General features: G+C 35.2%; 1 protein-coding gene across 2 annotated transcripts in view; it reads right to left on the bottom strand.

Annotated features, from left to right (window-relative positions):
* The window catches only part of SPPL2A (signal peptide peptidase like 2A), a 48650-nt gene that overhangs the window by 8796 nt on the left and 17789 nt on the right, over nucleotides 1-22065 (bottom strand). The window contains exons 6-15 of one of the 2 annotated variants that reach the window (XM_054565431.1): nucleotides 20286-20437; nucleotides 16886-16982; nucleotides 16308-16409; nucleotides 15164-15245; nucleotides 14565-14639; nucleotides 10802-10858; nucleotides 10554-10607; nucleotides 10033-10135; nucleotides 7460-7540; nucleotides 3881-4041 (exon numbers count right to left, since the gene is read on the bottom strand). In XM_054565431.1, coding sequence (XP_054421406.1) covers nucleotides 3881-4041; nucleotides 7460-7540; nucleotides 10033-10135; nucleotides 10554-10607; nucleotides 10802-10858; nucleotides 14565-14639; nucleotides 15164-15245; nucleotides 16308-16409; nucleotides 16886-16982; nucleotides 20286-20437 — 964 coding nt within the window. The remainder of the gene's footprint in view (nucleotides 1-3880; nucleotides 4042-7459; nucleotides 7541-10032; nucleotides 10136-10553; nucleotides 10608-10801; nucleotides 10859-14564; nucleotides 14640-15163; nucleotides 15246-16307; nucleotides 16410-16885; nucleotides 16983-20285; nucleotides 20438-22065) is intronic. The other variant, XM_054565433.1, reaches the window with a different exon arrangement.

The raw sequence follows: 22065 nt of genomic DNA, 5'->3' as shown, positions 1-22065 counted from the left end.
ATCTTTCTCTTTATGGGCAGCTGCTGTGAAGCAAAATCATACTTTTTTTCAGGATCATAATTTTTAAGAATGAAACTCAGCCCTGGCTGGTGTGCCTCAGCGGATTGAGCACTAGCCTAAGAACCAAAACGTCGCTGGTTCAATTCTGGCTAGGGAACATGCCTGGGTTGTGGGCCGGGCCCCCGGCTGGGGGCTTGTGAGAGGCAACTTATTGTTGTATCTCTTGCACACTGATGTTTCTCTCCTTTTCTTTCTCCCTCCCTACTCTTCTTTCTAGAAAGTAATAAAATCTTAAAAAAAAAAAAAAAGAATTAAACTCAAGATGGTCAGGGCAGAGCATTTGTTCAGGGAATATAACTGCATCTGTTGGTTGAATTCTTTCCTTACCTACCATCCCCTTTCTCCTCAATAAATATCATAGAGAGAGAAACAAGGAAAGGTGCTACAATAAACCCAAGAAAAAATGAGCTGTAGAATATTTCCAAAGAGACACAATGTTATTACATCTTTGCATACAACATCTCTAAACATTCACCTATTTATAGTGTGAGTTGGCATAAAAAGATCTGGAAGCTCCACATAAACTGCAGTAGCTGCCCCTTCAGGGTAGGTACAGGGGTGGAAGCGTTAGAAAAGGGCCTTCCATGTTTACTTTAGACATTTTTGGATCGCTTGTTTAAAAAATGCAAACATGCATTACTTTGAAATTAAAGAACAAAAAGAAAAATAAAGTAAAAGCAGGGTCAGGGTCTATGTAAAAATTGTAGTTCATTAACTGCTAATAATATTAACCTGCAAGTCATTAAAGCCGAAAAAAGATGACCAGGAGCACTCTAATGGATGTCCTTTCACATCAGTTTTGCCCACATTTTTATTTTCTGGACAACCCGCCAAAGAGAAGTTACTGTGCCAAAAGGAAATGGTAAAATAAAGTATGGTATATGCATAGGTACAGCCATTAAAATGATTTTTACACGGAATTTAAAATGAAATAACACTAACATGCAATAGAGGAACAAGATAGAGAACTTTTTAGAGTATGGTATCATCCAATCACCTATCCGTTTATCAAGGAAAGCGTATAAGGAAACTCACTTAAATCTTAACAGTGGCCATCTCTAGGGGATGGGATTTATGGGTGAACTTAATTTTCTTTACTTTTCTACATGTTCAAATTTTTCTATAAGAAGCACATATTTTTATAATAAAATACTGTAAAAACTGCACAGAATCACAGAGTGGGGCAAAAGTATATTTACGGTTGTTCAAATGGAATATAACGCAATGATTAATAAACAAGAATACAAGAATGAACTGTGTTTTGCATACTCACAGCTGTAAACCTATTTTTGCCCCACCCTGTATTAAGGGGAAAGGGAAAATTTTATAAATAAAAGTAACATACCAGTGATAAAATTAACTAAAAATATATTTAATTCTATAAGATATCACATGTGCTCTAACAGCCCCACATTTAAATTCTAACCCAGGATTTAATGCTAACCCAAACAAAATTTCCCCATGCCGCTCACCTTCCTTGTCCTTATGTTATAATCAGTTAATCGGGTGCCCTAATTATAGATACCTCTTGCTCACAATTCTTCCTGAGTCTTTTCTTCTCCCTCTAATGTTCTCGCTCACCCATTGAGTATGCTAATGTCACTCCCAAATTTCTGTCTCTAGCTAGTTCTGTCTCTTGAACATCAGGGAACATTTATTCAACTACCTATTATTTCTCTCTTCCTGGTGGTCTTATAAGTTCTTCGGAATGCTCAAAATTGAATTCATAGCCAACACCTAACTTACCCAACACTGAACTTATCATATCCTTCCTTAGATTTGTTGCCCCCCGCCCCTTTATCTCAGTGAATAATATCACCATCCATCTACTTGGTTACTCAAGCCAGAAACCTTGGACTCCACCTCCTTCTCCTCCCTCTTACATTGATCTATTGCCACATCCCATTAATCATGCCTCTTAATTTCCCTTGACCTTATCCACCTCTCTCGATCTCATTGACTTCCTAATTCTGGCTACCATTCCTTCTCATTGTAATAGCTGCCTCAAGTTTTGCTCCCTCCATTAATCTATCTTCTGAATTTCTTAAAACCTTTAAAGGGTCCCTACTGTTTTTAGGATAGAATCCACACTCTTTAACATGGCTTACAAGACCCGGCAGGCCCTTACCCTTGCCCCCTCCACTTCCCGCAGCTCTCACTTCCCGCAGCTCCCCTATGCCTCCTCAACACTCCCGTCACCCTAACCTCATTCAGTTCCTAGAAGGCGCCATGCTCTTCCCTCTCGCCTTTGAAGACATGGTTCCCTCGATGTGGAACACATGGCTCAATTCAAGTCTCAACAGGAGTTTAACATTCTTTAAAAAGCCTTCCCCAAATCACCTTGACTCTCCTGAATCCACAAGCACTGGGTGTCCCTGCTCTAGCTTTCATGGCCATCGGCCATCACTAGTACATTTGTCACACTTTACTGGTAGTGACTCTATGCGCATCCCCCGCTACATTCTAACTTTTAAGAGGCCATGAGTCCAGATCTGTTTCTAACTTGTTCATATTTTATCACCAGCTTCTAAAATAGTACCTGGGTCATAGAACTGCTCTATAAACATTTGCTAAATGGAGAAATATAAAACTATTTTTTTAAATGAAGACAAAGCACTTTTTGGGATGCGGCCTTCAAAAGCTAGTATAGTAGTAGAGTCTGTCACATAGGACACCATTTATTTCTTTTAATCTATAAAAAAACTTTATATGGGAGTCCTCGTAATGGAACAGTTGCAAGCTATCTCACTAGCTTAGTCACAAACCTTGTGAACATACACTAATTCCATGTGTTTAAATGCATGTTGAGACAATGGCATTGTGAGGTAAGCAGGGCAGATACTGTTATTTTTATCCAAATCTCAGAGAAATTATAAGACTTGCCCCAAAGAATTCTAGACCAGTGCTTTTCCCAATTACAGTAGTCTAACTGAATGTGTTACTCACCTCTTGTTAAAGATAATACTACAGACAAGCTACAAAATGAATATGAACTTTGAACTGTTTATCTACTAACAATTACGGCCATCCACCCAAAGTATCTCTATTTTGTTCATGTGACCGCTGACACTCATGCATGAGGGTGGACAGAGGACGGCAGTTTGTTGTAATACAGCAAAGCAGAGCTAACTGCCTCATGAAGGCATCAGTGCCATGACCCTGACCTCAAAAGCTAGGGTTTCCTAACCCTCTTTCATTTCAGTGCAAACAAAGTTTACTGGAATACCAAGAGCATTCAGGAAAAAAAAAAAAAAAAAAAAAGGGTTTAACTTCAATGAAGAAACAGCTCAAACATAATAGAGTCTGCCATTAAGATTTCCTGTATTTTGCAATTTTACAGCAAGGCGATCTTGATACATTTAAATCTGAAACAAGTGCCCTAATTTAATTTAGACGCTGAAGAAGTTATATACCTTTTACCAGCAAATCTTAGGACCCTCACTATAAATAGCTAATGTCAGACTCAAAATTCAGTAAACATAGAATTTTATATTCCACGAAGTCTACTTCTGCATGGATTTTGAAAATTCATGTTTAAATGTGTTTTGCTTTTTCCCTGATGCCCTCCCACTCCTTCCTGGCAGTTTTATCTTGAGTCACCAGGATTTTGGCATCAGATTGCAGTGGTGACGAGAACCAATGATGCAGCAGGTGGACAGGAAGGGGGCAGCACTGGAAAAAACTTGAAGAACATCCTGAGAGATTCAAGATAAATTTTTGGCACATAAAAGCTTTGAGCTATATAGAGGCAGTTTCTAGCCACAGTCAGCCTGTGAATTATTTCGTAAGATAACTTGGTAGCTGAAATATAAGCACATACCTGATAGCTGTTCCCTTTCCAGAACTTTTTCATTTCTTTACGTCTCCAAGCAACAACTGAAGCAGTAATAAGTGTGCAAGGTACTAAATAGAGGAGAGCAGGTTGCCCCTTTTTCATCAGGACCAGAACAACAAACGTAAGTATCATGCCAACAGCATAGGCTACAAAAAAAAACAAACCCAAGTATCAATCATTTCTGAATGTTTCCAAAGGAATGTTATGCCCTCAGGCCGTATGATCATTTAATCAAGAGCAATAATACCATTTTGTTAACTTATTGATACTTAAGGGCCTGCAAGTATAAAAATATGTTGAAGTCCTAGTTTCCAAATAAAAATATGTTGGAGTATTTGTTTTCAAGTATTTAAGGACAATTCTACCCAAGACTCTTTCCATAATTTCATTATTTTCCTAGACAGTAATTAGGAAAGACATCCTACAGAGGTTTTGTAGAATTTGGAAACTGGTTAGTATTTCAATTATGATTATCCTAGTCATCAACTATTGATAAAGATAATAGTTCAAGAAAGTCTCATGTATCGGTCCCCATTAGGATTTTGAGTTGTTCCACATTTTAGGTAACAAAAAATGCGTACCTGTAGGTACTAATGGTTACCTTGAAAAATCTTCCTAATATTGATTATATATTTTGTGGACTTCTTCAACAAAAGCACACCAAATATCACTTGATCTTTTCTTAATGACTCATGGTCTCCTTATGAACGATTTAGTCTAACATTTTACAGATGAGGCAATGGACAACCAGGAAAGTCAAGTGCGTTGTCCAAAGCGACACAGTAGAACTGACAGACAGTCTTATTATAAGCTTTTTCACTGAGTATTCTTCGAATGATCCACACTAACTGCTGCTAGACTCTTAATGCCCTTAGAGAGTAAATACAGAATGGATTCAGATCGCTTCTCTTTTTTCATCTCTTCATTCACTTAGCTATTCTTTCCTATTGTCAGGGTACCTATTTTTAGCACCACTCTACTCTTAACCTATACTTTTAATTTACTAGATTTAGTTCTACTGTGGAATTGAAAACTTTCCTAGAGCAGTATCTAAATTGCTCTGGTGAGGGTTATTTACCTAAAAGAAATTTGGTGTATGAACTTTGAGATATCTATTTGATATGTTCCGAAGTACTCTTTATTGGCTTCCTTCCTGTTCTTGTCTGTTATCAATAACACAAACAGAGGAATAAATAACAACTACCTCTGCTGTCCTAGGTGAGATGTTATTGTGCCATAAATTCATTTATATATAGTTATCCATGCAGTATTTTTTTATGTATGCGTATTTCTTTTGAGGAGAATACATCAAATGGAATTAACAAAGCAAAACTACCAGGCATTTTATATTTTGTTAGGTATAGCCAAATTTTCTTTTCTCATGCAGTAATTTTTAAAAATCTAACATTATACAATTTATTGACTATTTGTATGCTAGTGCTCTAACAAGCAGTTTATATATAGAACCTAATGTTTTTCTTTAAAAAAAAATATTTTATTGATTATGCTATTACAGTTGTCCCATTGTTTTCCTCCCCTTTCTCCCCCTCCACCCTGCCACCCCCCCTTCCCTCCAGCACCCTCCCACTGTAGTTCACGTCCATGGGTTGTACATGTAAGTTCTTTGGCTTCTCCATTTCCTATACTTTTCTTAACCTGCCCCCGTTTATTTTGTGCCTACCATTTATGCCTCTTATTCCCTGTACCTTTTCCCCCATTCCCCAGCCCCACACGGATAACCATCCATGGGATCTCCACTTTTGTGATTCTGTTCCTGTTCTAGTTGTTTGCTTAGTTTGTTTTTTTAGGTTCAGTTGTTGATAGTTGTGAGTTTGTCATCATTTTACTGTTCAGAGTCTTGATCATCTTCTTTTTCTTAGGTAAATCCCTTTTAACATTTCATATAATAAAGGCTTGGTGATGATGAACTCCTTTAACTTTTACCTAATCTGGGAAGCACTTATCTGCCCTTCCATTCTAAATGATAGCTTTGCTGGATAGAGTAATCTTGCATGCAGGTCCTTCTCTTTCATGACTTTGAATACTTCTTTCCAGCCCCTTCTTGTCTGCAAGGTTTTGAGAAATCAGCTGATAGTCTTATGGGAACTCCTTCGCAGGTAACTGTGTCCTTTTCTCTTGCTGCTTTTTTCTCTCCTTATCTTTAATCTTGGGTAACTTAATTATGATGTGCCTTGGTGTGTGCTTTCTTAGGTTCAACTTCTCTGGGACTCTCTGTGCTTCCTGAAGTCTATTTCCTTGGCCAGATTGGGGAAGTTCTCCTTCCTTATTTTTTCAAATACGCTTTCAATTTCTTGCTCTTCCTCTTCTGTTTCTGGCACCCCCGATTCGGATGCTGGAACATTTAAAATTGTCCCAGAGGTTCCTAAGCCTCTCCCCATTTTTTTGAATTCTTGTTTCTTCATTCTGCTCTGGTTGAATGTTTATCTTTTCCTTCTGCTCCCAATTGTTGATGTGAGTCCCAGTTTCCTTCCCTCCACTATTGGTTACCTGTATATTTTTCTTTATTTCACTTTGCCTAGCCTTCACTTCTTCCTCTATTTTGCAACCATACTCAACCATTTCAGTGCACTTCCTATGTTTTGAACTCTGCATCTGATAGGTTGGCTACCTCATTGTGGCTTAGTTCTATTTTTGGAGCTTTGATTTGTTCTTTCATTTGGGCCATATGGTTTTTTTTGTCTCAGTACCCCTGTTACGTTGTAGGGGCAGAGCCTTAGGCATTCGCCAGGGAGAAGCAACCCAGAATGCTGTGTTGTGGTGCTGTGTGTGGGGCAGGGGTCAGAGAGAGAACAATGCCGCTTACTCAGCCCTTGCTTTCGGTCACTTCCCCCACTACCCACAAGCAAACTGGGCCCTTCTGGTGCTGATTCTGGGTGGGCATGTTTTTGTATGTTCTAGGTCACTGTGGGTCTCCCGAAGTAACTCTTATGTGAGACTGGGAGTTTCTACCACCGCCGCAACCCCCACAGATTTTTACAGCCAGAGGTTTTGGGGCTTTATTTCCTCATGCTGTAACCGTGGGTTGTATGGTCTGTCTCGCTCCCCAGTTTATCCGCACCCAAACATGGGACTGCCAGCCAGTGTCTCGAGCACCCAGTCCTCCAGCTGTAACCTTGCCACATGTCCTCTCTACCCTAGTTGCCCGTCTCCGCCCCTCCTACTAGTCTGGATGAATGTTTCTTCTTTAACTCCTTGGGTGTCAGACTTCCATATAGTTTGATTTTCTGGCACTTCTGGTTATTCTTTGCTTTTAAATTTGTTGTTGTCCTTCTTCTGGTTGTGTGAGCAGGCAAAGTGTATCTACGTATGCCTCCATCTTGGCCAGAAGTCTAATGTTTTTCTTTCACATATAATTTCCTTTTTAAACTACAAAAACTTTGTGATGTAGGTAGTAAAGTATAATTATTCCTTTCTGATGGAAAAGTATTGTCTTCTTAGTTAATGGCAAAGAATTAGAATTCAGAGCTCCTTAGTTTTAGACCCCTACCTTTTCCTACAGATAATGCAATTCAACATAATAAAAAGAAAAAACTAAAAATTTACCAATTGTGGAGGAGACATAGTATATAGAAGAAGAAGAACCAGTCTGCTCATCAAATCTTCTACAGTATGCAATCAACAGGCCTTAAAAGAAAAAACATTCCTTGTTATCTTCTTAAAACCACAACAACTAACTATGGCAATAGTACATGTTGTACTGTATTTAACCTTCATTTTTTGCATCATGAGACCATTAAAGTACCTCAAATTTTGGACAAAATTCTATACACTAATTTTTTAACTTAATGCCATATATTAAACATTTTTTTGAGCCATTAAATGGTCTTTAACAACATGATTTCTATTAGCTGCTTACTATTCCATATTATGAAGAAAATTTCTTATATTTCTGTAGTATTAGTTGTAATGTCTCCTCTTTTATTTATAATGTTATTGATTTGGGTCCTGTCTTTTTTTTATTGGTTAGTTGAGCTAATGGTTTGTCGATTTCATCTTTTTAAAGAACCAACCCTTGCAAATTTCTCTATTGTTTTTATGTTCTCTTTGATTTATTTCTGTGCTAATCTTTATTATTTCCTGCCTTCTGTTAACTTTTGTTCTTTTTCTAGTTCCTTTATGTGTACTGTTAGCCCATTCATCTGTGATTTCTCTATTTTCTTGATGTAAGTGCTTATCACTATAAACTTCCCTCCTAGAACTGTTTTTATAGAATCCTGTAAGTTTTGGAATGCTGTGGTTCTCTGCTTGTCTCAAGACACTTTTTAATTACCCTTTGATCCATTGGTTGTTTTGGAGTATACTGTTTAATTTCCATGTATTTATGAATATTCGTTATTTTTATTGATTTCCAGTTTCACACCATTAGGATCAGGAAATATTTTTGGCATGATTTCAATTCTTCTTAAATTTGGTAGGATTTGTTGTATGGTCTAACATACTAACATATATCCTAGAAAATTTTCCATGTACGCTTGAGATGTAAGTATTACGTGTTCTGCTGTTATTGGTGGTAATGTTCTGTATGTCTGTGAGATCCATTTAATGTATGGTGTTAAGGAAAATTTTTAAATGTAGCATTTAAAAAAATGTATTAAAAGAACATCAGGAAGGCAATTTCAAATTGTGATTAAAGTCTCTGTTCTTTGTAGAATAAAATGATTTGGAGTTTTAACACAAAGAGTTCAAATAGAAATTAAATATAAGCTCTCATTTGCAAAAATTCAAGTATGCAAAAATAACCCATTTTATTACCTACTTCTTTTAAAAAGTTTGTTGGCCTCTCCAAAAAAGAAGTTTTAGATTATATTTACTAATTAAACATTATTATGAAACAGTCAGAATGATATTTAAATATTTAAGTATCATAAAATAATTTTACTAGTTTTATTGGTCGTTTGAATTAATTAATTTTGCATTTTTATCAGCAGTTTTGGTCCCTACAAAACTAATCATATAAATTCCTTGATAAGTTCTGTGTCATTTTTACTATATTTTCAGTTAATCACATTTCTATGTGTTTAAAAAAAATGTCACTCCCTCTCCCCAAATTAGAATTTAGCTTTTAGAATTAAGTCATGTATAGTCAAAAACTTTGCTCTCTGGAGAAATATTTGTTTGAGACCTTTTGACATTTACTTCAAGAATGTAATGTTTATATATTTCCCCCCAATTCAGTGCTAAGTGCCATATACAAGATTTTATACAGCATTTAGTGTGAAACTGGTAAAACTGTGGATAAATTTAAAGGTGTTTAAGAAACCTTAAGATTACTCAATAAAATGCTCTCCCTACTTTATCAGTTATGTGAATGGAGACTCACTGAACTAAGACCATTGCTAAGCTGGACTTTGTGGACTTTGCAACATGGACTCAAAAGGCAACACTGTTAAATTTTCTCTCTACCTGGCTTTAAATATGTAAATGAAAGGGTTTTTTCTTTTTCTCTTCTTCAAAGCAGCCAGCACTCTTTACCCATCCACAGGCAGGTAATGCACCCAGGGAGACAGTAAGCGAGGAAGGACAAAGTGTCAGCAGATTGAGAAATACTTATTACTTATAAACTATATTATTAATGGGCTAGGGTTAAGTTTAATCTACAGGTAGCCCAGTGAGGAGAATAATGCAGAACTACAATAACTGTCATAGAAGACATGTTAGGAGAAGCTGATGGACTTTACCACCCACTGTATTGTTTTGTGTTATAGTGCTCTATCAGGTAGTGCTTACGATGTTTCTCCTCTAAATCACTTCCCTTAAAACATAATTATCATTTTAAAGTAGAAGTAACAAGAAATTGTAATACATTTTATTATTAAATTCAACTTTTAAAAGGGGTTTGATATATATTATATTTTCTTAAGGAAGAAGGTCAAACTGATCCTAATTGCTTCCTCTAAGACATATTTGAGCCAGGGAAGATATACTTTGGTTGTAACAAATTGAGCTTTGTCTTCAAATACTCAAAAAGCTTTTTCCTTTCTTTGTCACTAATCCCAGCTCTAGCAATAGCCAGAAATACTTCATACAGAGTAGGTAACTTTTAACAGATACTACACAATTGACAAATTGAAATGATGAGTATATTTTTACTGAAATTGTTACAAACAGTTGCTTACCTGGTACAATAATGTCTCCAAAACCCAATATGGAAACTGGCATGAGGCATACACTCATTACTGAAAAATAGGCCAGCTTTGGTACTTTGATGACTACTGGTAACTGTAAATATTTAAAAAAAAAAAAAGGGGGGTCACCAATAAACATCATTGGAATCTTTACACATATCTTTTAGAAAGGGAAGGATTAATATTAGAATAATTGTTTTAACGTTTTAAAATTGACATTCGAAGAACATGGAATTAGAGAACATAAACTAAACACATATATACTCTGAATATACAGAAAGCTTGAAAGAAATAGATATGCAGTTTTGGAAAAATAAAACACATGTAGGGGTAACTATTAATTCCAGTATCCCCATATCTAACCTTTTTTCCCTTTTTAGCAAAAATAGGACTCAGGCCTTGAAACAGATTTTTTTTGGGGGTGCAATCTGGATTTTTTTCCCCAAAGAAGAATCTTGTCTCAGAGGGTATAATTTAAAGTCCAATGAACATATCTGAAATACAGTCCTTACTTTCTCATGGGGAGCTGAGGGTTGAGCAGTGGCTTCCACCAAGTTTCCATCATTCTAGGATGAAACCCAAGTCAATAGGTATTTAATAATTTAGAATAACTAAGAAAAGGGCTATATTTTGTGAGAAATAAAGTTTTACAATACCTTAACGTGCACTACATGACCAATGAATTACACAGTAAGGCAAATAATTAACTGGACACACATACATACACTGGCAGCCATTTCTGTTTAATTGCCATCGCTACCTTTTCATTATTTCCAAAAGGTCCAGCTGCAAGTTCAACCATGATACTCTCGCCGTTCTAAAATTGAGGAGGAAGATGAAAGAAATTGTCCAATCATTTAAAGAGAACAATCTGCCCAAATTTAAGAATGATTTGGTCCCATGGCTTGTGGCCTACTATAAACTGAAAAATATGCACCATGAACTACTTTTTTCCTAAAACAATCTGTGTAGACAGCAAAAATTGGAGTTCTCTAAAACAAAATCCACCTAGCACACTGTTCCACTTTATAAGAACTCAGCAATTTTCAGAAACTGACAGATAAACCATACACAGCTTATTCAAGTGAAGCTTTGAACACTGACTTGTATTGACAATATCTAGCACTTCTAATGGGCTACACATTTTTGTGTTTTTGGTTATGTCATATACTCTGTGTCCTTAGTCATTTTTAGCAATAAAAATTAATAGGAACATGAGATATACTATTTTTTTAATATTTAGATTTGTAATATATACTGGTAACTTTATTTGAATAAATATACATCTGACCCCTGGCTACTCACCACAATAACAAAACAATGAAGTCAAACTTGAGGAGACCCAGCCCTAAGGAACTTGAGAAGCTTCTATAGCCTAACTCCTGTCCAATGTCAGCCGTGCCTGCTGTTCTGTCCCAATCAAAACATTAACCTTAGATGAATTTCCTCCCTTGTGTCTGGCTCGGGCCTTTTTATGCAGGCTGTGAGGAGTTCACTAAAAAGTTCTTTCCTGACAGCCAAGTTTGTTGTGGAGAGGGGAAATATTTTGAGGTAGCAAGCTTCACATCATGATAAATATAGCACCAAAACAGGTAGTGGGGAGATAAATAAATGCTGAATTTTAGGAAAATTTGATTTACTAACTGTAATATTTTACATGTGGGTGGGGTGCATAAGAGAAATCACTGGAGTGTTTTTAAGAGGACTTCACTGATACCTGAGCTAAGTAGAAAGAAGGATAAAATCCCTGGCTACAGAAATCTTTTCATGTTAAGCTTCAGGTTACTGACGGGTTAAGTTACAGAAGTTTAGAAAAATAAACTAATATTGAATACAGTTCCTTACAGAGGACTCCCATCCTGTGATTCAATTTTCAGATAAAGAGTTTAGTTTGTTTTCTAATTGTTATTTAAAACATTTAACTAAAGACCATCACTGATATTCTCTCATACATTCAAAGGCATCTGAATAACTATTATTCGCAAAATACTACACCAAAAACCATAGTGGGTGAAATAAAAATGAAGACAGGCTCTTACTTTCTCTACTTATAGTCATTAGTCCTGCCAACTTGAAAAGTTTACTAATATCATGGTCAAGAACATGTTTAGAATGCCCAGTGTTTTTCTAAATTTTATTTTAGACAGAAGGAAGGGAGGGGGATAGAGAGGGAGAGAAACACTGATGTGAGGCCAACTGATTGCCTTCTACAAGTGCCCCGACACAGAGTTGAACCAGTGACTTTTTGGGTTGCAGGATGATGCCCAACCAACTGAGCCATGACAGCCAGGACTAGGATGTCTAATATTTAAACCCTGAAATCTTCAGTGAGAGCCACAAAATTCAGAAATTACATATCTGCTTTTCATTTTGAGTAACCTACTAAAAGTAAGGTCTATACTTTCAATAAAAACAAACCAGATTGAGAAAGTGTTAAAATAAATCTATAACATTGAACAGAGCAAAGAGCACCTCACTTTTTTCTGCCTGATCAGATTCCTAGAAGTCACATTCCTAGTCCCTAGGAACTAAGAGGGAATAAAAAGAAGATGCAAAATTCCCTAAGCACGGAAGGAAGAAAGACAGCTCAAGGACATCTTTATTATTACGCTATACCTTTAAAATTTTAAAAATTTTATGTGTAGGGATTGGAAATCATTTGCTGGCAGATACATTTGATATTTAAAAAGTGAATCTAGTGTTAAAACAGAATGGAAAAATTATTTTAAAACAACAATTTAGTTATAGTGTATAGCTATAGCTCCTGTAAACTATATGTGTCATACACCATCATGATCTGTTGACCTATGACAATTGCTTTGTAGAGAGAACGCTTTACTTTCATTATGAGACCTCTGACGGAGTAACTTACAGAAACATTTTATTGAATCGATATAAACTGATACAAGCTAGGACAACATTAGTTAGAACTTTAAAAAATGTTTTAATAAGTTAACAGTTTTTGTTATCTAATATTTTGTTATAATGTAATATTAGTTCTATGCTTTTGTAGGGTTCTATGGCAGATGAAGTCAATGAGTCAAATGGCTCATCATCAAGGCACAGAAAAAGATTGAATAGCTGTGATTTGGGGCAGTTAACTACATTTGTTACCTAGTTGCAATTTTAGCTCCCCAATGGGGCACAGGCTTATGCCATTATTTTGCAGCAAGTATCAGAAGTAAAGAGTTCTAAAGAGATTTCACAGTTGGCTGTGACTAAAGAATGGATAAAGAACTAATGGGAAAAAAAAGTAGTGATTATAATATTAAATATTAAATGTGAGAGTGACAAAAGATAAAAGAGATGACAGGAAAGTACAAAGTAAGACTCAAAATGAGGAAAGTGGGAGAATTAAACAATAATTTTTTTTTTAATTTATTTACTTTTTAAATACATTTGTCTCTGCCTCCCCCCCACCTCTTTCCCTTGCCCCCTCCCACCTTCCCTCCCTCAGCTCTTCCCCTTTGGTTTTGTCCATGAGTCCTTGCTATATGTTCCTTGACTTTCCCCTTCCCTTCCCTTTCCCTGCCCCCCCCTTCCCTCTTGTCTCTGTTGATTTCTTTTCCTTTCAGTGTTACTGGTCATATTTTCCTTGCATCTTTGCATTGTTGGTTAGGTTCCGCTTATAGGTGAGATCATGAATTAAACAATAATTAATGTATTATGAGACAGGAATAGGGACCAGGCAGAAAAGCTGCATACACTACGAAAGACTACCACACTCATCCAACACATCTCCCTTGTTCTGAGCAGTGCACCTTCACTTTATTAAGGAGCTAGTGGCACAGCTGCAAATAGATGACCTAGGAGCTGCCAGGTGCTGTGACTCTAACCTCATGGGAATAACCAGTATGAGACAATGACCAAATGAACAGAAGCAAAAAGGGATCATATGTGGCCCTGCGTCTAGTTCCTCCTGAGGCCAGCCCCATCCCTGCCTCTACGCATAGCCTGGCTAGATGGGACTTTCTCAGTACAGAAAGGAGAAGGTTCTGTCAGTTGCAACCAAAACGAATCTCACTGATGGAAGAGGGAGGATGAAATGCTAGTAATACTCCTTCACACAATGGATTAGGAAACTACTGACTTGTCCAGGGTGAAAGGTTACAGAGCTACACTTTAGCAGGTCTTCGGATTTCCACAGTGGCGCTCTTTCTTCCTCTCAGAGGAGGAATACAAAAATGAAAGTAGCAGTGACACATTTTCGTTATTTTTGCTGTCTATAGTACCTATGGCAAACATTTATTGTTTAATAATAATAAGGACATTTACTTTAAAAAGGGTAGGAAGCATATATATAGACATTCTTGCATTCACATAAGTCAGGAGACGTTTTTTATTTAGCAGAATGGCTTAAAGGCTTAAAAATATCCCCTATTAAAAGGCCAATTTCAATGGCAATTTTCTTAAGAGAGTTAGAATGCACTCAGGGCTAAACATCTGCCAAACCAACCATCTAACAGCAGGTTTAAGATTCTCATGTTTTAGCATGTTTCTCATGGATTTCAAAAATATCATACCTTTGTGATGAATGGTGTTATGAAAACAAAAAATACATCGTAGAGGAGGAGAAGGCCTAGGAGTATCACACAGGACTGTTGAGAAAAACAAATTTAAAGGTCAAACTTCCTGTATCTAAATTAAGAGATTCTTTTTCAAGTTATAAATAAACATATGAACATACATTTGAACACTATTTTTTTGAAAGCATTAATGGTTATGACTATTTGTAGTTTTATTCTACAAATCACATTAAAACTTTTATTTTCTTTATTCCATTTGCTTTTTAAAAAAAAGAATCACTGAATCAAAGAAATGTTCTTCCTGATATTTAGTCCTATAAGAATTTTATGAATTAGGCATATTATGTAAATGATTAAAAATATTTTAGCTAGCAGTGGTTACCTGGGGCTGATTGCAAACAGGCATGATAGAGCTTTGTAGGAGATGAGAAATGCTCTTTAACTTGATTGAAATGGTGGTTACAAAGTTACACATTTGTAAAATTTCAATAAACTTCACAATTAAAATGGGTGCATTTTATTATATATTAATTATAGCTTAAAGAAGTTGTTTTAAAAATAAAAATTATTTTAGCTAGCAGAGTAGTATACCTTACCTTGAAGTTGGGTAACTTCAGTGTTTTAATTAAATTCAGACAGAAAGCAATCCCCAAGATATCCTGTAAAATCCAAGCCCACCTAAAATCAAGAGAAGTTACTGTATTGTTTTATCCAGTTATTTTTAGATGGAACTTTAAAAGAATAGATCATTAAAGTAATACTATTCAATTACTATGATTTGACTACTCGATAATGAAGTATCAATTTTAATAACAAAACTCCTGTCATATTATCCATATTTAGTAATTTATTATGCTAGTAGAATAATGATTACTACTGTATTAAGAAAAAGTTGAAGGGCTACCTCAGACGTATGAATACGTATCAGACATAAGGGCATATTTTTCTTTAATGAAAAAATTTTCTTCTCTTTTTACATATCTCTTTCTAGAAAGGTAGTGTATAACAAAGGATATTGGTACACACCCAGATAGCTAGAACATAAAGGCAGTAAGAACTATGCAACAAACTCTACGAGGAACTGATATGCATAATTATCCATATCTGTCTAAGAGTGTATGAACTTTGCTCCCAAATTTTAGGCCATTAAATCCATTGGGCTTTAATGATTTCATTAATAAACCATTAATGGACCTAAATATACATTTTTTTCCCTGATTATCCTCCTGCAAATGGATGACCATCTGTGTATTTTTTTATATCTCCTTTTTTATTAAATGAGAGGTATCATACTCTAGCATATTCATATTCTTGTACATTTTTTAAATTAATTAATTTATTTTTCAAATACATTTGTCTCTGCCTACATTTTGTTTTTTTCACTTAAAAGCATACTCTGGAAATCACTGCATATCAATTCATAGAGATCTTCATTCTTTATAGTTGCAGTGTGCTCCTTTGTGTATCTATACCATAATTAAGTACATTGTAATTTGCTTTATGAAATGCTTAAGTTTATTTCAGCTTAGATGTTTAAATCATGATTCACATTTCCTCCTCTATATGACCTCAGATCCATTAGCACAAGATCTGCTTATTTAACAAGTAACTTTTTTAAAGATGGTGGTATCCTAGGATACAAGCAAAAAATTTCCATAATAATCATAAGGAATAACTATCAGGGCAAGACATAAAATAATCCATCCATAATCTAAAAGCAAATACATCAAGTACTTATACCTGTCTTCATTTCTAAACACGGCCCAAACAGCAGCTATTGCTATGCACAGTGCAGAGAGAAAAATAAGTCTCACTTCAATGCTCTTGTCACGACACACAATTCTAGAAAAACACACAGGAAGACAGGATGAAAGAGTTTACTCCTCCAGATGAAATAAAATATTCACTTAATATGAGGAAAGCTAATAAATGTTAACCACAGTAACAACAAAACTACTGAAATACCAATTTAAAAGTCTTGATTTTAAGTGGAACATCATAAAATAAATTAATAAAATGTTTATCAGTTCAACAGAACTTTCTGTGATGCTAGCAATGTTCCACACTGGTGCTGTTCTGTACAGGAGGCACTACCTACATGTGGCTATTTACCACTTGGAATGTGGCTCATGAATCTGAGGAACTGAGTTTTAATTTAATTTAAATGTAAATTAAATTACATTTAGTCACATGTAGTTACATGGAGTCACACATATAATGAACCGCACAGGTTTAAAATAAGACTCCTGTTTTTTTTCTTGTGTTGTTTTAAATTGCAAATATTAATATTACAGGGATTCCTCATAAGAGATACATACTTGCATTGTCCATATGGTATTTTATGAATTAGTGCAGCAAGACAGTTGTATAGGCTCATTGCTGATGCTATGCAGAAAATTGCTATCATAACATAAACTAGAAAAAAAAAGGAAAATAAATTATATGAGAACAGAAAAAAATATAACAAGAAAATATTTACATAAGCAATATTAATTCTCTAGCTTTCTCACTGGATCATGATACTTTCAATTCACTGACTATATTATAACCTGAATTGGTTAGTAAACTGAAAATATTTAGATCTTGAGTTTTAAGAGTATTTTGTGTTGTTTTACTTCCATTATACATTGGTAGGCTGCTTAAGGGCCTGAAGCTGGCTCTACATTTACTATCACTCAATGATTCAAACTCACATGTTTGTTAAAGATTTCTATGAAGTGAGCTGCAGGCTTTTATGAGTATTTAATTTTAATGTACCAAGTGGAAGAATTAATAAATCATTATAAACACTTTTTCAAATGCAGCTTAGGGATGAGAACTGACACCTTAGACATTAGCCATGCTATCTATGTTTTCTAAAGGTAGAATTTATCTATAACTTGACCTACAGTAAATCCAGATCCATTTAAACAAACCTTTGTTATGATACAATACTAAGGCAGTTAAAACTGAGAAGTGTTTTTCTATAGTACCTATACTTATTTGAATATTATTTAATATTAAAAACACTTGAACTCTTTATTGTTAAAATGGGAGAGATTATTGTATTCTAAAATAAAATTAAAATATTCATTTTCCTGAACTTTACCAAAACTTCACAATGAAAACAGAAATTTTACCTGAATTTTTCAAATTCCACTGAATTCCAGAAAACTATAAATTTTCTTTGAAAGAAAAAGTATTCTAGAGACAGCAAATCAGAAAGTAACCCAGAGAAAGCAACCCACTGCCACTTTATAATTGGTGACCTTGGACAAATTACTTCTTCACTCCCTTGAGTCTCATCTTCAAAATGTGAAATGTAATAACACCAATGTCAAGGTTATTGAGAACTTAGATAAGTAAATATTGAATACATATAAAATGCTCAGAATAGTATCTGGCATATACTATCCTGTATCTAAAACTGTTATTTGATGTTTTTTAAAAAAAATATTTTTAACTTTATTTATTTTTAGAGAGAAGGGAAGGGAGGAAGAGAGGGAGAGAAATATTGATGTGCGAGAAACATTGATCGGGTGCCTCTCACACGCACCCCAACCAGGGACCGAACTCATAACCCAGGCATGTGCCCTGACTGGGAATTGAACCAGCAACCTTTGGCTTTGCAGAACAATGCCTAACCAACTGAGTCAGGGCTGATATTATTTTAATTACTGGTTACATATGCTAATATGACTAGTAAGATAGAGAGTCAAAGACTGCCAAGTTAAGTTTAGTAAGTCATCCACCAAAGGTCTCCAACCCAAGTTTTAAAACATTGGTATAAATCAGGCTCTTGAGGCGCTAACAGATTTCATGTTATCTCATTTAGTATCATACTACAGTTAAGAAGATGATTGGGTATGGGAAAGAATATGGTTAATATAACTGTCTTTAGTTACTTCCTTGAGCATGACACTCATAAAATGGTAAGCAGAATCTTAGCAATTTAGTAGTCACATTATTTATTATATTAAGAAAAGGCAGCATATTTAGCTGTAAGATACCATTTGGAAGTGAAGTAAATCTTGCAATATCACATATGATATTCTCAGAGTTACGGCCCTGGCCAGGTAGCTCAGTTGGTTAGAGCATCATCCCATATGCCAAGGTTGCAGATTCAAGCTTCGGCCAGGGCATGTACAAGAAGCAACCAACGAATGCATAAATAAATGGAACAACAAATCGCAGTTTCTCTCCCCCTGTATCAATCAATCAATAAATGAATGAATGAATAATTGAATAAATAAATAAAAAGATATTCTCAACAGTTATAATTAAATCCTATATCCTGGGATAACCTTGAGGTTTAATCGTTTTTCTCCTACATCAAAAATTACATTTATAAGCAAGGTCAACTTTTAAAATAGCTATCAGTTTAAGGAAATATCACACCAAAAATTAAAACATGCTTTCAGACAGGGTACAAGAATCTCTTTTTTTCTCTAAAGGGCCACTAATATATTGACTGAAGGTCAGACAAAAACAATCAAAGCCTAGTGAAACAGAAAAATTAGCCACTCAGTGACAACATAATACAAATAACACCCTAGAACTCACTTCCCAGCAACAGATTGGAATATGAGTGATATTCAGAGTGATTTTTTTCTAACTGTAAATATATGTCAACGGTCATATTTTTAAATTGCTGCCACCAGACAGGAGAAATTGAATAAGCTGAAATTAACCTTAGGACCTCTGTTTTCTAGTCCGGAAAATTATGCTAAAGTTCCCCAAGTAAGCGTTGTAGCCTTTGGTAGTTTTTCAAAGGGCTTTTGCTAGTTCTCATCAGGTATACTTCCCTTTTTCCTGGTCTTATCACCTCCTCTTTGTGCTGTATACTGGCCAGGGATGGCAGATGTCCATCCTATCAGACAGTTCAGAAGACTGTCCAGGGGATGGACAAGCCATTACAGTTCCTACCCCTATCTACTTGAAGGAGAAAGTATCAGTTATTCTCTAGACCACAGGCATGTACCTGTTTGTCTTTAGATGTACTGATAATGTGATCCTAATTGTTTATACAAATGAAACAAAATTCAAGTAACACAACATCTTGATTTGCAAACTGACAAAAGAATAAACTACACTTTGGGGGTAAGCAAAGGCAATAAATCAGTAATTTGAATAGCCTTTTATTTCATGTAACTAAATATAGTCCCCAAGAAGTCCTTAGCCTGATCTTTAGACATGAGGATTTCATGTTTTATCTGCAGAGAGGGAAATTTAGGAACAATAATAATTCTTTCAAGTCATCCATGAAGAAGTGTTCTTATCTCAAGACTATATATTTATACATTTATTTGTTTATTTATTTTAATCCTCACTTGAAATAGGTATGCTTATTGATTTGAGAGAGAGAAAGAGAGAAACATTGATGTGAGAGAGAAACATCATCAGCTGCCTCGTGCACACGCCCCAAAACCAGAAATCAATCCCACAACCTAGGTAGGTATGTGCCTTGACCAAGAATAAAACCCACAAACTTTTGGTGGTCAGGATGATGCTATAATCAATTGAACCACGTGGCCAGGGTTTAAGATAGTATATTTTTAATTTGAATATTTTTTTTATTTCAGAGTAATGGGGACCTAATACTTCTAACAATTTAAAAGTTAATCACTTTTTAATTATTCACTTAAGTTTTCCAGGTAGAATGCCTTAAGGAAAAAGAAATCTGGCAAAGTAAATGAAAGGCTGTACTAAAAATAGCAAATATAAAAAAAGACTTCTTACCCAACCATTTGTAGAAGAAATAAAGTAGGACCATCATAACACAGCATATGACCACAAATATTACAACTGTTAGAGGACTAAAAGTTAAATAATCTTCCTTCTTTCTCCTCATTTCACTATCTTCAGCATCTGTCATTGCTTTCATGTGTTCTCTAAATAAACATACACAGGAACTTCAGCAAATCTCTTCCAAGTACAATTATTTTTAAAATCAATTTTTAATACCAACTTAAATTTGTTATTGATTATAAAGTAAAACACTTTTACAAATGCACACCAAAAAGAAATATTTAATCCAGAAGTAAAAACTCTCCATTATTCTACCCTCCAGAGATAATGTTATTAACCATTATCTGTTGAAACAGCCTTCTTTCCTGGAGGCAAAATTGTTGAAATAGATGACATATAGAAATTAATTAATTAATTGTTTGTGGATGTTTATATTATCTGATTCGGAAACTATATAGATGGAATAAACGATAACTAATTCTTCTTACACTCTTAATATTATCAATTTACACACAGTATTTCTAAAGTTAGCTTCTTTTAAATGGAAACACGAAGTTCTCCTTTCCATCAACTCAGTGTTCACCATATGCTTATCAATGTATTATGAACTCACAGGAATTTCAAGACATAGCTTTGTCCTACCTTAATTTAAGAGCAAAACACTGTTTCTAACTCCTCCAATAATCCTTGCTAGGTCACATGGTTAATAAAAGGGAGAGACTGAAGTTGAAGAGGAATGAGCCACACGTGTCCCTGCTTGAGCAGTCTCTGTTCTGTCACCTACCGTCTCCTCCCGGTTATATGGAAGCCACTACATACTTTTCCAGCTCCAATGCCATCAACTTGGGTCTACGAAACTCTGTTCCCTGTGTGCGCTCCCTGACCCTTCTCACCAGGTCTCGGCTCAATACAAACTTTAGGTTAAAAAAAAAGTTTATTTCTATCAAATTACACATTTGCCAAACTGCTTATTTACCTGCTTATTATAAGCACCTGTGACTTTAGGAAGGCCACCTGAGACTAGAGAAGGGAGAGAGTTTTGGGAAAGACACACCAGCACCTCCTTGAAAACTACAGAGCTACAAGGTTGTTAATATAAATTTTAATAAAAGTGATATCCAAGTGGGTAAATGTGCCAACCTATGGTATCTGTCATTACAAACATACATTTAAAGACATTTTTATCAGAGTACACATGTAAGCCATAATAATGAAAGATTTATATATTCGTGTTCTGTGTAATAGAAAGTACCAGGCAATTTCTTGAAGAGAAAGCATATACTAGATTTATATCACATTAAAATACTTTTTTTTTATACTCTTAAACTGCTCAAGAGCCACATGCAATAGCAGGGAAGTTAAGCTTTCTTCTATGTCATCTTGAGTTTATAAAGCTTGAGGACCAGTGATCTCATTATAAGACTTGGAAGTCTCTACTGAAAAGTCTTTATACGAAACCAAGTCATCTTTCCCTTTTACATAAGGTGCACCTTGCATTTGGCAGGGTAATTCTGGGTTATGGGGTCCTGTTCTGGCAAAATTTCCCTTCCCTAAGCCTTATTCTCTTTCCTCTTCTCTTTCACTCTTACTCTTTATTTATGAAATGATGATCCTTATGTTCTTAATAATTCTACTTTTCATGAAAATTTCTTCCTTTTATCACTGATTCATATTCTCTTTATATTGTCACCCCCCTACTCCAAACACACATACACTTCCTTCTACCTTTATCTTCCTGTTAGACTCTGCCACCTCAATTTTAAAATTCACA

Source organism: Pteronotus mesoamericanus, unplaced genomic scaffold, assembly GCF_021234165.1.
Source record: "Pteronotus mesoamericanus isolate MK-2021 breed Mesoamerican mustached bat unplaced genomic scaffold, CSHL_Meso_final contig_164, whole genome shotgun sequence".
NCBI lineage: Eukaryota > Metazoa > Chordata > Mammalia > Chiroptera > Mormoopidae > Pteronotus > Pteronotus mesoamericanus.
This window is presented reverse-complemented; position numbering and strand designations above follow the sequence as displayed.